This window comes from Odocoileus virginianus, chromosome 33 (assembly GCF_023699985.2).
Source record: "Odocoileus virginianus isolate 20LAN1187 ecotype Illinois chromosome 33, Ovbor_1.2, whole genome shotgun sequence".
In the NCBI taxonomy this organism is placed as follows: Eukaryota; Metazoa; Chordata; class Mammalia; order Artiodactyla; family Cervidae; genus Odocoileus; species Odocoileus virginianus.
Genome location: NC_069706.1, coordinates 26,912,263 through 26,929,466, shown reverse-complemented (window position 1 = coordinate 26,929,466; position 17,204 = coordinate 26,912,263). Strand labels below are relative to the sequence as shown.

At 38.7% G+C, this 17,204-nt stretch overlaps 1 protein-coding gene and 1 non-coding gene across 2 annotated transcripts in view; one reads left to right on the top strand and one right to left on the bottom strand.

Moving 5' to 3' along the window:
• The window catches only part of TPST1 (tyrosylprotein sulfotransferase 1), a 105,531-nt gene that overhangs the window by 65,022 nt on the left and 23,305 nt on the right, over window positions 1–17,204 (bottom strand). The window contains exon 2 of the mRNA XM_020873967.2: window positions 7,527–8,472. Coding sequence (XP_020729626.1) covers window positions 7,527–8,371 — 845 coding nt within the window. The 5' untranslated portion in view covers window positions 8,372–8,472. The remainder of the gene's footprint in view (window positions 1–7,526; window positions 8,473–17,204) is intronic.
• Window positions 12,602–12,708, top strand: LOC139032912 (U6 spliceosomal RNA). The gene has a single exon (XR_011485550.1). It is a non-coding gene; the product is annotated as a U6 spliceosomal RNA (small nuclear RNA).

The window sequence follows — 17,204 nt, the reverse complement described above, 5'->3', positions numbered from 1 at the left end:
CAGTCGTGTCCGACTCTTAGCGACCGCATGGACTGCAGCCTACCAGGCTCCCCCATCCACGGGATTTTCCAGGCAAGAGTACTAAAGTGGGTTGCCATTGCCTTCTCCTCACAAATGATTGGTTAGTGACAAAACCCAAAGCAGTATAGCAAAGTCTGAAAAGTAATATGATACTGGAAACACTATTCATAGAAGGAGACACAAACTTGTGGTTTAGAAACTAACCAGATTGATTACTCAACAAAACAAAACAAATCTTCATTCTCCAGAGGATTTTAGCAGGACTCAGAGGCTCAAAACCCAACTCCAAAAATTACTCAGATAGACAGAACCAAGAAAATGTGATCCAATAATAACAGAAAAGACAATCAAAAGATGCACAGAACAGGAGGGAACACTAAGTAATTTTTAAGGCTAGCAGTATGATATAAGGAAACTGAAACCTCAACCTCAGATTGAAACTTGAACCCACAGGCTGAGACTTGAACCCAGCAAACCCCAGATTGGGATGTGAATCCATACTTTTTTAACTAGACTCACTCACCTGGTATCAGGCCCTACTAAGGTTCATGTTCTGTATATCTCAGTGCAAAAGAAATTCAGTGAGAGGCAAAGTGATAGACAAGGAGTAGATTTATTAATACAGGATGCTTGTGAGGGATACAAGTGGGTAGGCAAGGGGGCTCTGGCCCGAGAATTAAGTGAGTTACGTGTTCACAATCAAAGAAAGTGGGGATAGGGAGAGGACTACCTTCTTCTTCATTCTATGAATAGACATTAGGCTTATATCACTAGCTCCTCCTTCACATCAGGCAGGAGACTGACCCTATAAGGTCAAACCAGTACTGTTGTGGTGCTTATTCAAATCACCAGAAGGGTGGTAACATATACTAAAATACGTTAAATCATCTCAGGTTTCATTATAATGAGGGTCTTCTACTTCGAAATGTCATCTTTCCCTTATATTCCTGTCCTTGGTTCTAAGGATCATTATCTTGCTAGACTTGACTAGCAGGATGCAGGCCTCATTTTTTTAACTTAATGGTCTGAGGCATATATCATGCTTTCATTGATAAAAGCTTTATAGTTAAACTGTTAGCTGCTCAGTCATGTCTGACTCTTTGCAACCCCATGGACTGTAGCCCATCAGGCTCCTCTGTCCATGGGATTCTCCAGGCAAGAATACTGGAGTGGGTAGCCATTCCCTTCTCCAGGGAATCTTCCCAACCCAGGGATCAAACCCTGGTCTCCTGCATTGCAGGCAGATTCTTTACTGTTGGAGCTACAGGAAAATCCCTTATTTTGGACAGGGATATCCCAAAGTTCCCTAAAGTTCCCTCTCTATCTATAATCCCCGAGTGGGATTTCTAAAACTACCTGTGTACCTACTCTATCCCTATCAAAACCAGACAAAGAGCGTAAGAATAATAAAAACTATAGGTCAGTATCACTCATGAAATAGATGTAAGAATTCTAAACTAAAAGTTAGCATATCAAATCCAGCACTAATTAGATAATTAGTGTTCCTCTAAGTTGAAGCTTTACCAGAAATTCAAGGTTAAATCAACATTACAAAATGTATTAATGTAACTTACATAGTAGCTTCAAGAAAGGAAAAAAAGTCATATAACTACTTCAATCAAATAACCTCTATGGTAGGCTACTTCTATATGGCTCCCAATTATTCACATGGAGTCATTTAAACAAATTAAAGGTGTGCCTCACAGGTCTTCTCAATTTAACAATAAGGCCCTCTAGGAAGCTTAAGCACATCATCCCTTAGGCATCTCAGCATAAGTCCAAAGCAAAGAAGGATTTATCTCAGAGATTTGTGGGGAAAACTATTATCCAATGGCATGAACCCCAGTAAGATTTACAGAGGACCCACAGAGTTTTTGAGAAGTTTATCAGCAGCAACATTGCCAACTTGGACTGAAAGAGACAGAAACAGTACAAAATGAAAACACACATTGGATTTCCAGAATTCTTCTGGCAGGAAGTAGTCTGATAAAACCACACAGCTACAAAATACATGCTATCTTTCATGAAAAAGAAGTGATCAGTCAAGAGCCCAAAGGGCAGAGCTGAGAGACCTGGAAAATAATTCCTAGAATTATTTATATGCAATTGAGACCTAATCAAAGAATGTCTAACATTTTCCCAGATGGATTTCAGAATTGATATGAACCAGTGATACCTTGGCAACCCACTCCAGTATTCTTGCCTGGAGAATCCCTGGACAGAGGAGCCTGGTGGGCCACAGTCCATGGGGTCGCAGAGTCAGACATGACTGAGCAACTAAACCACCACCAGCAGTGATACCTTACTCCAATACTTTGGCCACCTGATGTGAAGAACTGACTGATCTGAAAAGACCCTGATGCTGGGAAAGATTGAAGGCAGGAATAGAAGCGGATGACAGAGGATGAGATGGTTGGATGGCATCACCGATTCAATGGACATGAGTTTGAGTAAACTCCGGGAGTTGGTGATGGACAGGGAGACCTGGCGTACTGCAGTCCAAGGGTCCACAAAGAGTCTGACACGACTGAGCGACTGAACAGTGATAACTTTTCCTCTCCCCCCCATTTACCTTCATTTTAAACAAGAAGGTCTACTATCTTATGCCTGTTCCACCATTTTATACTGGCATTGGGGGCGGGGTGGGGACATAACTTGTATCTTTAGACGTATCTTCAGATTGAAAGCTATTGTACTCAAGGATCTGTATTTAGTAAGGAACTACACCCAGAAGCCTCATCCAAAACTAGACCTGATTTAGATGGAAAGATGAAGGACTCTGAGTTTGTAACAGGATGAGAATTTTGGGACTTGGTGAGAGGGAAAGTATATTTTGTATATGAGTCATTGGCAACCAGAGGGCAGATTGGTTGACTTCTTCTAAAATGATTCCCAACTCCAGGTATTCCTTTGTGTAATCCCCTCCCCTTGATTGTGGCTGGGCCTAGAGACTTGCTGCTAATGAATATGGCAAAGATGATAGGATGTTATTTGCAAGATTAGGTTAAGAAGATGTGAATTCTGTCTTGCTCACTCTCCTTGACTCTTTTAATTTGCTTGCTCTGATGAAGTCAGCTGCTGTGTTAGTAACCATAGAGAGAAAGCTTCATGGCAAGGAAGCGAGGTCCTTCATCCAACACCCATGAGGAACTGAATCCTGTCCAAAACCACATGAGCTGGGAAACAGTCCCTTACCAGTTAACCTTGACTGCAGCCTGTAAGAGATTCTGAGCTATGAGACTCAGCTAAGACAAGCCCATATTATCAACCCACCAAAACTGTGACAAAATACACATTTGCTATTTTAAGCAAACACTAAAGTCACTATATTTTTAGGAACTTCCAGGTTGGTGAATATATCCATATGTGGAGGGCAGAGTATCCTTATATCATGGGGCCAGAAGCTCCTGTTTTGGGACCCTTCCAGACCTCACCCTATGTACTTCTTCATCTGTATCCTTTCTAAGAATGGCTCTAGATTTTCCTTCTTAAACGCAAGCTTTTAAGTGGGAATAAAAGAGAACTACCAATAACCAATGACAATATAAGGTGCTCAAATTCATTAACAGAGAATTACAAACTGAAATTTCAATGAAGTACCATTTACTCTTACTCAATTAGAAAAATTAAAAAGGCAGGCTGTATTCTATAGTAACATTAAATAAGAAGGTTTGCTGTTTTTTTTTTTAAGCCATGTTGATGTGGATATAGATTCCTGGGGATTTTTATATTGACAGTAGCAGTGTAAGCTACTGTGAACTCTTTGGGAAACAATTTGGCATTACCTAGTGAAGCTGAATACAAATATCCCCCATGGTCCAGCAATCCTATGCTTAGGTGTGCATTGTAGAGAAACTCTTGAATAGGAAGAACCTTAAAAAAATGTACGTAGCTCTAAACCAAAACAACTCAAATGGTCATCAATAGTATACATAATTGGATCTATTATTATTAATTGATTATATCAGAATAGTACTATGGCCATAAAAACAAATTAAAAATAGTTATATACCTTAGAAAGATAAATCTCAAGATAATGTTAAAAGAAAACAAAATGGACAGAAGAAAACAGATTATGATCCCATTTATTTGAAGTTCACAAATAGGAAAACTAAACAAACAAAAGGGGAAAAACATGACAATAATAACAGATGAGCACCATCAAGCAGTTTCAAATATTGCTACTGTAAAGCCAATCTGCCCTGTCAGTATCCCGAGAAGAGTTGTTCAATCAGGTGACCATTTTGCTTCATTCATCACTTAAGACTATCTCTACACTAAAAAACTTATAGAGAATGTGTGGTAACAAAAGCTTATGAAGCACTTGGTACTGTACTAGGTACCATGCTAGGAGTTTCACATGCATTTTTTTGTTTTTTTGACAAAGCATAAGGATTTAATAATAATTTTTAAATATATACTATAACATTTATGCCAGGGCCTGTACTAAAGGCTTTACAGTAATTTTAATTTAATTCTTACAACAATTCTATGAAGTACATACTATGACCACCATCCACAATGGGTACGGTTATCATCATCTTGATTATAATAATAATAATAAAGATAACAGGTAACACTTTTTGCCACACTGTGCAGTTTGTGAGATCTTAGTTCCCTGACCAGGGATTGAACCCAAGCTCTTATCAGCGAAAGTGCAGAGTCCTAACTACTGGACCGCCAGGGAATTCCCAATAGGTAACATTTTGGATCACCTACTAATGCCAGGCACTGGGCTAAGACTTTATAGTCACCTAATTTAGTCTTCAGGACAACCTTAATGGGTATTGTTTCCATCTCCATTTCCAGGATAAGAAAACTAAGGGGGAAGATGAGGTAACTAAGAATAAGCAAAATCAAGTAACTCACTCAAGGTCATACAACTAATAAAGGGTAGAGCTAGGATTTGGACCTTTGTCTGAATGTTTAGCCACTTTCACAGTCCTTATTTTATTTAATATTCATAAACCCTGTAATGTAAATATAACACAGAGGTTAAGAGCACAGTTTCTAAAGATGGAGAGACATGAACCCATATCCTCTTTCTACTATGTTTCAACTGTGGAACTGAGGACAAGCTCCTCAACCTCTCTGAGAGGAATAGGCCTTTCATCTATAAAATGGAGGTTTTTAAAGTATCCGTGGGTAATGGTAAAAGAGTAAATATGAAAACTGAGATAAAGCATATGTAAATAATGTTATATTTACATACTGAAATATCACATAGTACTGGAAAAAGAATGAACTATTGTTATGTAAAATAGTATAGGTGAATCTAAATATTACATGAAAAAATCCAGGAACAAGATAGTAAATAGATATGATAGCATTTATATCAAGCTCAAAAACAAGCAAGACTGTTTTTGAACTTCATATGCAACCTCATCACCTCTGGTGAAAAAGACTGAAACAGTGGTTACTTTGGGGTTGAGGAGGATATTGACTAGGAAGGAGCATACAGGAGTCTCCTAATAGATGCCAATAATTTTTAAAATATCTTTATATGTATGGTGAGAACACAAGTGTATAGAGCTGTAAGCATTCATCAAATTGAACACTGAATATTTGTAATTTACTATATATCTTAATTTTAAAAAACTCATAGTGGCAAGAATCTTGGAATAGGCATTGGAAGTTCTAGTTCTGCCATGTGTGATTCTTGACAAATAATAAAATTTCACAGGGTCTGCATTCCATATATTACAGCTAAATAAGGTCTCTTCCCCTTCTAAAATTCACTGACTCAAAATTCCTATGAATTTTCTTGGCCACACCATGAGGCATGCAAGATTTTAGTTCCCCAACTAGGGATTGAACTCGTGCGCCCCTATAGTAGAAAGTCAGAAGTCTTAACCACTGGACTGCCAGAGAAGTCCCTGCAAAATTATTTTCTCCTGATTTCCACAGAAATTTAACTTCAGCCAATCTCTTTACTCCCTACTTGGAGAGATGGGGGGTGTTAATAGGCTTATTTTATATTAATAGATGGAACAAACATCAGAATTTCTGGGCCAACATATAAGCATACAGAATAAAATGCTTACCTAGAAATACAAATGATTAGAAACAAGTTATGGTCTATTATATGGAAAGAACAATAAACTATGATGACAGGAGCTAAAACTGTAATTTTTTTTATCAATGTAAATAACCTGGAGCCACTAGAGTGATGATACCTAATAATTTATAGTCAGTAACTGAAAGCTAGCTGCAGAAAAGTAGATGTTCCTTTCAAATTATCCATATGAGGAAGCAATGTTTACTGTACAAGTTCTACACTTGAAAAAAATCAAGAAGACATTCCTTGATAGGGGCAAGTAGGACACACGAGGGAAGCTCATTGCTTTTTCTTTATTTTACAGGGGATATATATTACTTTTATAAGTGGAAAGATAAAAAACAAGAGTTAAAGTCAACTTTTCTTCATGAGGAGATGCTACCTGAATTTAACAGTACTTTTTATATCATTATGTCCTTATTTGATGTGTACGTCATCAAGTTAGGTTATCAGATCAAGTCAAGCCAATCTAGTCATCACTTTTTGAGAAAGGAAGAAAAATGCAATGATTTTAGAAGTATTCTAATTCAAGGAATTTCTAGTATGGATTATGGATTAAACTTCTAAATTTCAGTGATTCTCTAACCTTTTGTTAGAAACTCAAGGGAAGATGTATCCATCAGATGACAAAAGAAAACACTAGATGCAATAAAATGCCATGGACAAAAGTACCAGCTCATTTAGACCAAAGCACAGATTCCTATTCTGGCCCTGCCAGCTAAATTTGAGTAAATCATTTTGATCTTTCTGACTCAGACCTCTTCCCTATAAAATGAAGGGACTGAGTTAGATAATTTTAACCTTTATTTTTCCCCTCACTAAAATGCTCTATATACTTGGAATTTACTATCTATGGGCGTCTCTGGTGGCTCAGAGGGTAAAGCATCTGCCTGCAATGCAGGAGACCCAGGTTCGATCCCAAGGTCAGGAAGATCCCCTGGAGAAGGAAATGGCAACGCACTCTAGTATTCTTGCCTAGAGAATTCCAGGGACAGAAGAGCCTCATGGACTACAGTCCATGGGGTCACAGAAAGTCAGACATGACTGAGCAACTAACACTTTCACTTTCAATATGATAGATGCTTTTCCTCATATTGACCATACTCCACACAAAAGTCAACTATCCTTATTAACAAAAATATCTGAAAATTAAATATAAGAAACCATTACATTTGAATGATAGACTTGAAAGTCTGCCATGCTTTTACTGCTATAAATTGGGTTTGCCTCCATTTTTGCCTCCATCAAGTACATAAAAAGGATAATTCATAAATTTAAAAATGAATTAAGTAAATGAAAATGTAATGAACCAGTTAGAGAATTTTTTAAGAACTCATTGATGAAGCTCTCTCTATTCCAGGAAAGGGCTATAGTTTACACACACACACACACACACACCTTTATTAGCTGAATATAGGGTCAAATAAAAAACATAAAATCTACTCACTTTGAGAGAGATACTCCCCCAGCTTTTCCAATCATCTCTTCATGGTGTAATACTGAATGGTTCCAAGGAATTTGGAGGAACTTTAAGACTGTTCTCATCCATCGTTCTGGATGTAAGACAAGTTGCTCATAGTGAACTAACATGCATTTTTTATAGCCAACCTCCATACACTGGTTATACATGGTCTCGATGGCACGATTCCACTTGGTCAAACAGTCCCTATAGCTGTTCAGGTCAAATCCAGCTATGGTAACTTTTCGAGAAATCATTGAATGCACTGATGCCCGGCCATCTCGGACCATCAGGAGAAATTTGGCATTGGGGAATAACCTAGCAAGGTAAGTTAAGGATTTCAGGGCAAAAGGATCTTTATTACATAAATAAGGGGCTGGCTCCCCATGCTTCACAATGATTTCTAGTAAGAAGGCCTGCATGGCAGAATCCAGCACTTCATCGGTGACACCAGCCTCATCCAAGCGTATTTTCTCCTTACTCGACCGTGACCATATCTGCTTCAGAGCCAGGATTCGAGGAATGACCCTGGTTTCCTCTCCACAGCGAATATCAGGGTGTGCATCTAGCATGGCCCTCATGAGCGTGGTTCCACTCCGTGGCACACCTCCAATAAATATTAAAGGCATATCTTTGTGATAGGCAAAGGTTTTATTGGCTTTGATGTCCAGGACAGTTCGCACAGTGGTCTTTATGTTCTCCAGTTTGAGGGGCTGGCTACGTTCTTCTATTCGGTGATGGCATTCCATGGCGTGTTGGCCCAAGTAAAATACAGTCACTGAACTAATCACCAGACATGCCAATAGTAAATTCTGCTTCAGTTTTCCAACCATCTTGATGTGATTATCTTGCTATTAAACAGATATTTTGCTCCAAATGATTTTCAGAAAACATTCAGGCCATGGACAGTCTACTTCAGAAAGATGACCAACATCTAATAGGAGAAGGAAAAAGTTATTTTACCATCACACTGAGATTGTTGACAAATTAATCATCAGTTATCACCATTACATTTGAGCTAGAAAGAAGCTGAAGCATTCTTAAATACACTGATATTCTTAGAATACAAGCATATATAAATGAAAGCAAAAATAAATCAACATTTCTAATTAGAAACAGCTTTTCTTTATGTAACAATACTGAAGCTACAAACATTGCACAGAATGGAAAAATAAATAAAATTATTTCTAGTTATTCAAGTAAATATTCAATATTCCCAAGTATGTTTAGAGTCTAACCCAAGGTTCATCTCTGACAGTCAGAGCTGCTTCATCCCCAAGAATTCATTATCTCCACATTCTATTTTAAAGAGAAATTACAGAAGAAATATACAACTTCCAAATTTTCAACAGATTCAGTTTATTCATTCTATAACGTATTTATTTAGATAATAGTCCAGATACTTGGGCTTGGCTGAGGATAAACTTTGAAAAGGACAGCAGTGCAATGACCCCTGCTCTCAGGAAACATAGTCTCATGGGCAGACAGATACACAATGACAGTAAAATGTGGTCAGTGCCTTAATAGAAATAAGCAAAGGAGACCATGGGAGTATAATGAAAAAGCACACAAAGCATGCCTCAGGAAGCTGCAAAAACCTTATATAAAACAAAGGAAAGACTACACTAAGCAACAGAAATTTGTGTGCAAAAGTACAATGGCAAGACCGAACACAGTAATTAGGTGCCAAGAAGTAGTTCAGAAGAGCTACTATAGGGTGCATAGAAAACTGCGTGTGTCTGTGATCTAGCCTTCAGAAGAATAGATAAGATCTGGGCACAAAGAATATTCTAAACTGAAGATACACCATGACCAAAGAAACAGACACATAAAAGCAGAGGCATACAGGACATGGAAGCAACCTAGATGCCCATCAGCAGACGAATGGATGAGGAAGCTGTGGTACATATACAGCATGGAATATTACTCAGCCATTAAAAAGAATTCATTTGAATCAGTTCTAATGAGATGGATGAAACTGGAGCCCATTATACAGAGCGAAGTAAGCCAGAAAGATAAAGACCATTACAGTATACTAACACATATATATGGAATTTAGAAAGATGGTAGTGATAACCCTATATGCAAAACAGAAAAAGAGACTCAGATGTATAGAACAGACTTGTGGACTCTGGGAGAAGGCGAGGGTGGGATGTTTCAAGAGAACAGCATCGAAACATGTATATTATCTATAGTGAAACAGATCACCAGCCCAGGTTGGGTGCATGAGACAAGTGCTCGGGCCTGGTGCACTGGGAAGACCCAGAGGGATCGGGTGGAGAGGGAGTTGGGAGGGGGGACCGGGATGGGGAATACATGTAAATCCATGGCTAATTCATTTCAATGTATGACAAAAACCACTGTAATGATGTAAAGTAATTAGCCTCCAACTAATAAAAATAAATGGAAAAAAAAAAGCAGAGGCATACATGTTAGACACATAAACTATGCACATGTAAATTTAACCTGAATTTCAGACAGCAAGCGTGGTACTTCATTTTATCTGTCAACTTTGCTAGGCTATGGTGCCCAGTGTTTGGTCAAACACCAGTCTAATGTTTCTGAGAAGGTTTTTTCTTTTTTTAAATGACTAATAAATCTAACAGACAGAACTGTGAGTAAAGTAGGTCATCCTACAAAACATAGGTGGACTTCATCCAACAACTGAAGTCATTAAGAGAAAAGACACATTTCCTGAAGAGAAGGGAGATTTTCCTCAATACAACAACACAGAAACTCTGAGTTTCCAGCCTGCTGTCCTGAAGAATTTACACTCAAGGCTAACATCACCTCTTACCTGCCAGACTGCTGTATGGATTTTAGAAATGCCAGTGCCATAATCACATTCCTTAAAAACTCTTAGTTATACACACACACACACACACACATCCCTAAAACACACACACACACACACACACACACACACCCCTAAAAGATGATGTTGTTAAGAGTGCTGCACTCATTATGCCAGCAAATTTGGAAAACTCAGCAGTAGCCACAGAACTGGAAAAGGTCAGTTTTCATTCCAATCCCAAAGAAAGGCAATGCCAAAGAATGTTCAAATTACTGTACAACTGCACTCGTTTCACATGTTGGCAAAATTATACTCAAAATCCTTCAAGCTAGGATTCAGCAGTATGTGAATCAAGAAATTCCAGATGTACAAGCCAGATTTAGAAAAGGCAGAGGAATCACAGATCAAATTGCCAACATCCACGGGATCATAGAAAAAGCAAGCAGATTCTAAAAATACATCTACTTCTGTTTCATTGACTACGCTAATGCCTTTGACTGTGTGTATCACAACCAATGTGGAAAATTCTTAAAGAGATGGGAATATCAGACCACCTTACCTGCCTCCTGAGAAACCTGTAAGCAGGACAAGAAACAACAGTTAGAACTCGACATGGAACAACAGACTAGTTTAAAATCGGGAAAGGAGTACATCAAGACTGTATATTGTCACCCTGCTTATTTAACTTATACGCAGAGCATATCATGAGAAATGCTGGGCTGGATGACTCACAAGCTGGAATCTGCCGAGAGAAATATCAACAGCCTCAGATATGCAGATGGTACCCCTTTACTGGCAGAAAGTGAAGAGGAATTAAAGAGCCTTCTGATGAAAGTGAAAGAAGAAAGTGAAAAAGCTAGCTTAAAACTCAACATTCAAAAACTGAAGATCATGGCATCTGGTCCTATCACTTCACAGCAGATAGATGGGGGAAAAGTGGAAACAGAGACAGATTTTATTTTCTTGGGTTCCAAAATCACTGTGGATGGTGACTACAGCCACAAAATTAAAAGACGCTTGCTCCTTGGAAGAAAAGCTATGACAAATCTAGATAGCATATTAAAAAGCAGAGACATCACTTTGCCGACAAAGATCCCTATAGTCAAAGTTATGGTTTTTCCAATAGTCATGAACATATGTGAGAGTTGGACTATAAAGAAAGCTGAGTGCCAAAGAATTGATGCCTTTGGACTGTGGTGTTGGAAAAGACTCTTGAGAGTGCCTTGGACTGCAAGGAGAACAAACCAGTCAATCCTAAAGGAAATCAGTCCTGAATATTCATTGAAAGGACTGATGCTGAAGCTCCAACACTCTGGCCACCTGATGCAAAGAGCCAACTCATGGAAAAGACCCTGATGCTGGGAAAGATTGAGCACAAGAGGAGAAGGGGGTGACAGAGGATGAGATAGTTGGATGGCATCACCAACTCAACGGACATGAGTTTGAGTAAACTCAGGGAGATAGAGAAGGACAGGGAAGTCTGGCATTCTGCAGTTCAAGGGGCTGCAAAGAGTCGGACACAGCTTGGCGAATGAACAACAACAATCCTGACTGACAGTGAGTACACCTGGGGAAATTACTAACTATACTGGGAAAAGAATACATTCTGAGAAGCAGGACTTCTAGCTATGAACTAATGAGAAGGTAGGCCAATCAATTCTTGATCCTTGTTGCCCCCTCCCCCACCCCCGGGCCGCAAAAACAATTTATAAAACAGGATGAAACTGACCAAAGAAATACAACAACCGAAGAAGCATTTATGTTTTAAAACTGCTTAACACTGAGTAAGAACAGTGAGAACCTCTGGTACTTGTGCCCGACTACTCCCACCCCACATTCATCCACTCAGCAGGTGCAGAGGTTCGGCAGAGTAGGGCAAGGCAGAACAAACTACAAGGCCTAGAGCCTTTGCTGCTGGAATCAATGGAGATCGCTCAGGCTGAATGGGAGTGTAATGCACATGCCCCACTGTGCTGCCAGTGTGACGCTTCCAGCCAGCAGGTGTGCAAGGAGCAAGAAAAGCTTGAGTAGGTTGAGGCTGTAGCTCATAAGCCTGTTTGCCACAACTACTGAGCCCACTCACTGCAGCCACTGAAGCTGGCTCACCTAGAGTCCGTGCTCCACAACAAGAGAAGTCACCACAATAAGAAGACCACACATCATAACAAAGAGTAACCCCTGCTTGCCACAACCCGAGAAAGCCCAAGCAGAGCAATGAAGATCCAGCACAGCCAAAAATAAACAAAAGTCTTTTTAAAATGAAAAGACTGTGCTCGCTTCGGCAGCACATATACTAAAATTGGAACGATACAGAATAGATTAGCATGGCCCCTGCACAAGGATGACAGGCAAATTCGTGAAGCGTTCCATATTTTTACACTTTCTAACACCATACACAAAAATAAACTCAAAATAGATTAAAGATCTAAATGTAAGACCAGAAACTATAAAACTCCTAGAGGAGAACATGGGCAAAACACTGTCCGACATAAATCACAGCAGGATCCTCTATGACCCACCTCCAGAATTTTAGAAACAAAAGCAAAAATAAACAAATGGGACCTAATGAAACTTAAAAGCTTTTGCACAACAAAGGAAACTATAAGCAAGGTGAAAAGACAGCCCTCAGACTGGGAGAAAATAATAGCAAACGAAGCAACAGACAAAGGATTAATCTCAAAAATATACAAGCAACTCCTGAAGCTCAATTCCAGAAATATAAATGACCCAATCAAAAAATGGGCCAAAGAACTAAACAGACATTTCTCCAAAGAAGACATACAGATGGCTAACAAACACATGAAAAGATACTCAACATCACTCATTATCAGAGAAATGCAAATCAAAACCACAATGAGGTACCATTACACGCCAGTCAGAATGGCTGCTATCCAAAAGTCTACAAGCAATAAATGCTGGAGAGGGTGTGGAGAGAAGGGAACCCTCTTACACTGTTGGTGGGAATGCAAACTAGTACGGCCGCTATGGAGAACAGTGTGGAGATTTCTTAAAAAACTGGAAATAGAACTGCCATATGACCCAGCAATACCACCTCTGGGCATACACACTGAGGAAACCAGATCTGAAAGAGACACGTGCACCCCAATGTCCATCGCAGCACTGTTTATAATAGCCAGGACATGGAAGCAACCTAGATGCCCATCAGCAGACGAATGGACAAGGAAACTGTGGTACATATACACCATGGAATATTACTCAGCCATTAAAAAGAATTCATTTGAATCAGTTCTAATGAGATGGATGAAACTGGAGCCCATTATAGAGTGAAGTAAGCCAGAAAGATAAAGAACATTACAGCATACTAACACATATATATGGAATTTAGAAAGATGGTAATGATAACCCTATATGCAAAACAGAAAAAGACACACAGATGTACAGAACAGACTTTTGGACTCTGGGAGAAGGCAAGGGTGGGATGTTTCGAGAGAGCAGCATCGAAACATGTATATTATCTACAGTGAAACAGATCACCAGCCCAGGTTGGATGCATGAGACAAGTGCTCGGGCCTGGGGCATTGGGAAGACCCAGAGGGATTGGGTAGAGAGGGAGGTGGGAGGGAGGATCGGGATGGGGAATACATGTAAATCCATGGCTGATTCATGTCAATGTATGGCAAAACCCACTACAATACTGTAAAGTAATTAGCCTCCAACTAATAAAAATAAATGAAAAAAAATAAATAAAATTTTTAAAAATAAATAAAATGAAAAGACTGCAAAGAAAAAATTAAGATAATTGGTAGCAATATAGCATTGAAATATCTATGCAGAAAACTGTATCCATAACTTAGAAGGCACACTTCAGATGTTACACCAGTATTTAACTTAAAAGGGAGTAAGTGGAAAGGAAAGCAAATAATGGAGAGAAAAGATAGTAATATAAAGAATGGAAAATTAAGATTCAACCTGAGGAAAATAACATTTTGGTTGAAGAAATTAAAACCGTATCACAAGCACAAAGGCAAAAAAAATCTTTTGGAAATGAAAAAAAAAAAAAAGACATTAGTCTATACATGTGAGGGCCTACCTTTCCAGCAAAACAAATGACAATAAACTCAATCTGGAAACATCCTGGCAATTTCAGATATAATGATTTCAAATTTCAAATACAGTTCAACTTCAAATGTGAATGAAACAGTTCTGCAGGCTTCCAAACAGAAAAAGAAAATAAAGCCAAAGGACCAAATAACAAGGTAGCATTAGATGCCTCTACAACATTAAATGCTTATTCTCTGGTTTTCTTGTAAGATACCTTTTCTTATTTTTCAATAAGTGAACATGTATTACCTAAGTGGGAAAAGAAAAACAAGTATTTTAAAAATAATTGGAATAGCCTTTCTTAAAAATAGATAGGTAAAAATCTGAAGAATGAGTAGGAATTAGGTCAAGAATGCTAAGAAGAGCATTCTAAGCAACAGAAGTCCTGCAATGGAAAGGCATTTTTCAAGCTTTCAAGGAGCAGGCTAAGGTTTAAGTAAGACAGAAAATGAATGAGAAATGAAACTGGAAAGATGGGCACAGGTCAGATCTTATGAGTCAGGGACTTTCCTGGTGGTCCAGTGGTTAAGAATCCACCTCTCAATGCAGGAGACACAAGTGTGATCCCTAGTCAGGGAACTAAGCCCACGTGCTGCAGCTAGAGAGCCTACATACCACAACTAGAGAGTCCACCCACTCCTGAGTCTGTGTGCCACAATCAAAGATCCTGCATACCACAATTAAGACCTCAATAAATAGATAAATATTTTGAAAAATAAAAAAAAATCTTGTGGATTAGATTAGGGATTTAAAATTTTATCATAGATACCATCAGATATAACTCATATAAAGATTCTAAGCAGGGAGTTACTTAATTCTATTTAGGTTTATATGTTCTCACTCTGGCCAAAACTATTTTAAGAAACAAAGTTGTAAGATTCACAATTCCAACTTCAAAACTTACTACAGGGACTTCCCTGGCAGTCCAGAGTTAAGACTGCTTCCACTGCAGAGGGTGCAGGTTCGACCCCTGGCCAGGGAAACTAGGAGCCCACATGCCGTGCAGTGCAGAGAAAAAAATTAAAACCAAAACATAAAACTTACTACAAAATGACAGTAATGAAGTTAATGCAATACTAGCATTAAAAAACAGGCATACAGATGACTGGAAGTCCAGAAACAAATCACTAGATTCATGGTCGACTAACTTTTGACAAGGATGCCAAGATAACTAAGTGAGGAAAGAGTACTCTTCAACAACTGACACTGGGACAACTGGATATCCACATGTAAAGGAAGGAAGCTGAACACCTATTCACAAAAATTAACTCAAAATGAGGTAGAGATCAAAATGGAAGAGCTAAAACGATAAAATTCTTACACAAAAACAGAAGTGCAAGTTTTTGTGACCTTTTGTTAGGCCATAGTTTCTTAGATACAACACCAAAAGTACAAACACAAAGAAAGAATAGATAAACTAGACTTCATAAAACTTTAAAACATTTGTACTTCAAAGGACAATATCCTAAAAGTGAGAGACAAACCAAAAACTGGGAGGAGATATATGCAAATCACATCTCCAATAAGGGACTTGCATCCAGAAAATAAAAAGAGCTTACAATTCCTCAGTAAGGACAAATAACCCAGTAAAAAATGGACAAAAACTCTCAACAGATGCTTCTCCAAAGAAGGTATACAAATAGTTAATTAGCACATGAAAAAATGTTCAACAATGTTAGTCTTAGGAAAATCCAAATCAATACCAAAATGGGATACCACTTCAAACCCACTAAAATGGAAACAATAAAAAAAAACACAGACAGTAACAAATGAAGATGTGGAGAAAGTGAAACCCTCATATAATGCCAGTGGGTGGGACTGTAAATTGGTGAGGGCATAGTCACTTTAGAAAACAGTAAGGCAGTTCCTCAGAAAATTAAACATAGAGTTACCATCAGTTCAATTCAGTTCAGTCGCTCAGTGGTGTCCGGCTCTTTGCAACCCCATGAATCGCAGCACGCCAGGCCTCCCTGTCCATCACCAACTCCCGGAGTTTACTCAAACTCATGTTCATCGAGTCGGTGATGCCATCCAGCCATCTCATCCTGTCGTCCCCTTCTCCTCCTGCCCCCAATCCCTCCCAGCATCAGGGTCTTTTCCAATGAGTCAACTCTTAGCATGAGGTGGCCAAAGTACTGGAGTTTCAGCTTCAGCATCAGTCCTTCCAATGAGCACCCAGGACTGATCTCCTTTAGGATGGACTGGTTGGATCTCCTTGCAGTCCAAGAGTTACCATACCATCCAGAAATTCCACCCAAGAGAACTGAATACATGTGCCCACAAAAAGAACTTGTACACAAATGTTCATGTATCATTATTCATCACCAAAAAGTAGCAACAACCCAAATGTCCATCAGCTGATAAATGAGTAAATAATATATGGTACATCCATGCGATAGAGTATTATTCAGTCATAAAAAGGAGTACTGATACATGTTACAATTTGGATGAACCTTAAAAACATTATGCTAACCGACTAAAGAAGCTCATAAAAGATCACATATTGTATGATCTCATTTATACAAAATATGCAGAAAAGGCAAACTCGTAGAGACAAAAATTAGCAGTTTCCTGGGGCTGAGGGGAAAAGGAAGATGGAAATGACAAGCATGTGGTTTCTTTTTGGGGTGATGAAAGTGTTCTAAACCCAGGTTGTGGGAAAATTTATGGTATGTAGATTATATCTCAATAATACTTCTTAGAAAAAAAAGACTACACACTTATTAGGATGGCTCAAAAAGAAAATTCTGACAGACAATATCAAGTGCTGACAAAGATAAGGAGCAACTCATTCTCACACATTGCACAAT